This window comes from Cebus imitator, unplaced genomic scaffold (assembly GCF_001604975.1).
Source record: "Cebus imitator isolate Cc_AM_T3 unplaced genomic scaffold, Cebus_imitator-1.0 Scaffold201, whole genome shotgun sequence".
Taxonomy (NCBI): domain Eukaryota; kingdom Metazoa; phylum Chordata; class Mammalia; order Primates; family Cebidae; genus Cebus; species Cebus imitator.
Window position 1 is genome coordinate 1,411,202 of NW_016107516.1, and position 1,945 is coordinate 1,413,146.

Here is a 1,945-nt window from a genome sequence, read left to right on the forward strand (position 1 = left end):
AGAAAGAAAAGAAAAAAGAAAAAGAAAAGAAAATAACTGTGGACTGAGGGTTTCAGAAAGCAAATCCAGTCTTCTTTTCTAAGACCAAGCTTTTTAAATAAAATAACATGTGTAAAATACTTGGCAGAGTGCTGGACACAGCAGACGTGAAAGTATCAGCTCCTTTTCTTTTTCCCCTTTATTCTTTTCACTATCCACAATAGTTTAAATATACATCTAGATCTTGACATAATTGATATGTTTACTTTTAACAATGAAATAAGCTTTTTATTATAAAGGTGTGTCAAAAGGAAAGCTTTGGTTACAGAGAAGTAACTAAACTAATTGGAAATAAACTTAGAATTAAAAACTTTATAATCCTTGTTAGTGACAAATTTTAAAAAAAATTAATCTTGCCAGGATTAAATTAAGGAATTGGTTATATATTTTGTAACATTCCTACAAAAGACACACTATGTGCCCCAAAGTTTGATACTAATCATGTTACAGAACAAGGACATATAATTTCTAATAGAAAAAGCCCCAGCAAACTTCTTTAATTAGATTTTGAGCTAGAGAGAACAGGCTCATGGGTCCTCCCTATTCTCACAGTGATTTCTTCTCACTTTAATGTTTTCATGGGCTTTGCCTCTTTAATCCACTAACAACAACTATTCTAATGTTATTCTAGGGAGCTCTGTTGTTGAGCGAGAAGATGTACCAGCCCATCTGGTGAAAGACATTCGTAACTATTTTCAAGTGAGCCCGGAGTACTTCTCCATGCTTCTAGTTGGAAAAGATGGAAATGTCAAATCCTGGTATCCTTCCCCAATGTGGTCCATGGTGATTGTGTACGATTTAATTGATTCGATGCAACTTCGGAGACAGGAAATGGCGATACAGCAGTCACTGGGGATGCGCTGCCCAGAAGATGAGTATGCAGGCTATGGTTACCATAGTTACCACCAAGGATACCAGGATGGTTACCAGGATGACTACCGTCATCATGAGAGTTATCACCATGGATACCCTTACTGAACAGAAATATGTAACCTTAGCCTCAGCCAGTTTCCTCTGCAGCTGCTAAAACCACATGTGGCCAGCGCCATTCTTCCACACTGCATACTACATTCCCTGCCTTTTTTTTCAGTGTTTTTCCAAGATTAAATAAATAGCAAACTTTCACCTATTCATGAGTTATTATTGAAACCTTAAATCATAAAGACATTTAAAAGAAATGTTTTTCTATCTGGAGGGGCGCTAGGGCTAAATGATGGTGCTGCAAATGGATATTATTTTCCTTTTCTTATGTAAAGGAGCTTATTTGGTATATAAAATTCTATAAAATATGTATTTATAGCTCTTTTCCTTACTTTTGTGTTAATTGGTAAGTGAAAACTATTAAAATTAAAGATCACGCCACAAATGTTTTCAGAAAACATCTGAAAAGATAAAACAAAGAACAAATAACTTTTAACACATTGAAATTAACACTTTTTGAAATGCCAGTCTGAAAATAATTAATAGCTCTGCTTTGTATGAGTTTCTTTTATGAAACTTGATACGACAGGAGCCCAGTGATATCAGCCACAAAAACCAGAGAAAGTACCAAGCCAGCTTTGTTATAGCCACTTTCTGCCCTGTTTCTGTTATCTTTAGTATTTTTTCATATATAAATCAGGGTCCACAAAATCCTCACCAGAATCTGGCACTGCAGCCAGACGTGATACTTCCAGAGTTCTAGTAGGCTGCTATGGAATTTCTGGCATGAAAAATCTAGGCCCCTCACACTTTACCCCCTGTACAGCACAGACATACCGTGGAGATATTACAGGATCAGTTCCAAACAACCATAATAGAGTGGCTATCATGATAGTGAGTCACATAAAATTTTCGGTATCTCAGTGCATAGGAAAGTTATGTTTACACTCTATTGTAGTCTATTAAGTGTGCCATAGCTTTATGT

The 1,945-nt window shown here is 35.8% G+C and overlaps 1 protein-coding gene across 1 annotated transcript in view; it reads left to right on the plus strand.

Moving 5' to 3' along the window:
* Positions 1-1,168, plus strand: part of CCDC80 (coiled-coil domain containing 80) — a 35,619-nt gene extending 34,451 nt beyond the window's left edge. Inside the window, 1 exon segment of the mRNA XM_017547774.2 lies at positions 671-1,168. Coding sequence (XP_017403263.1) covers positions 671-1,017 — 347 coding nt within the window. The 3' untranslated portion in view covers positions 1,018-1,168.
* The last annotated feature ends 777 nt before the right edge of the window (positions 1,169-1,945 follow it).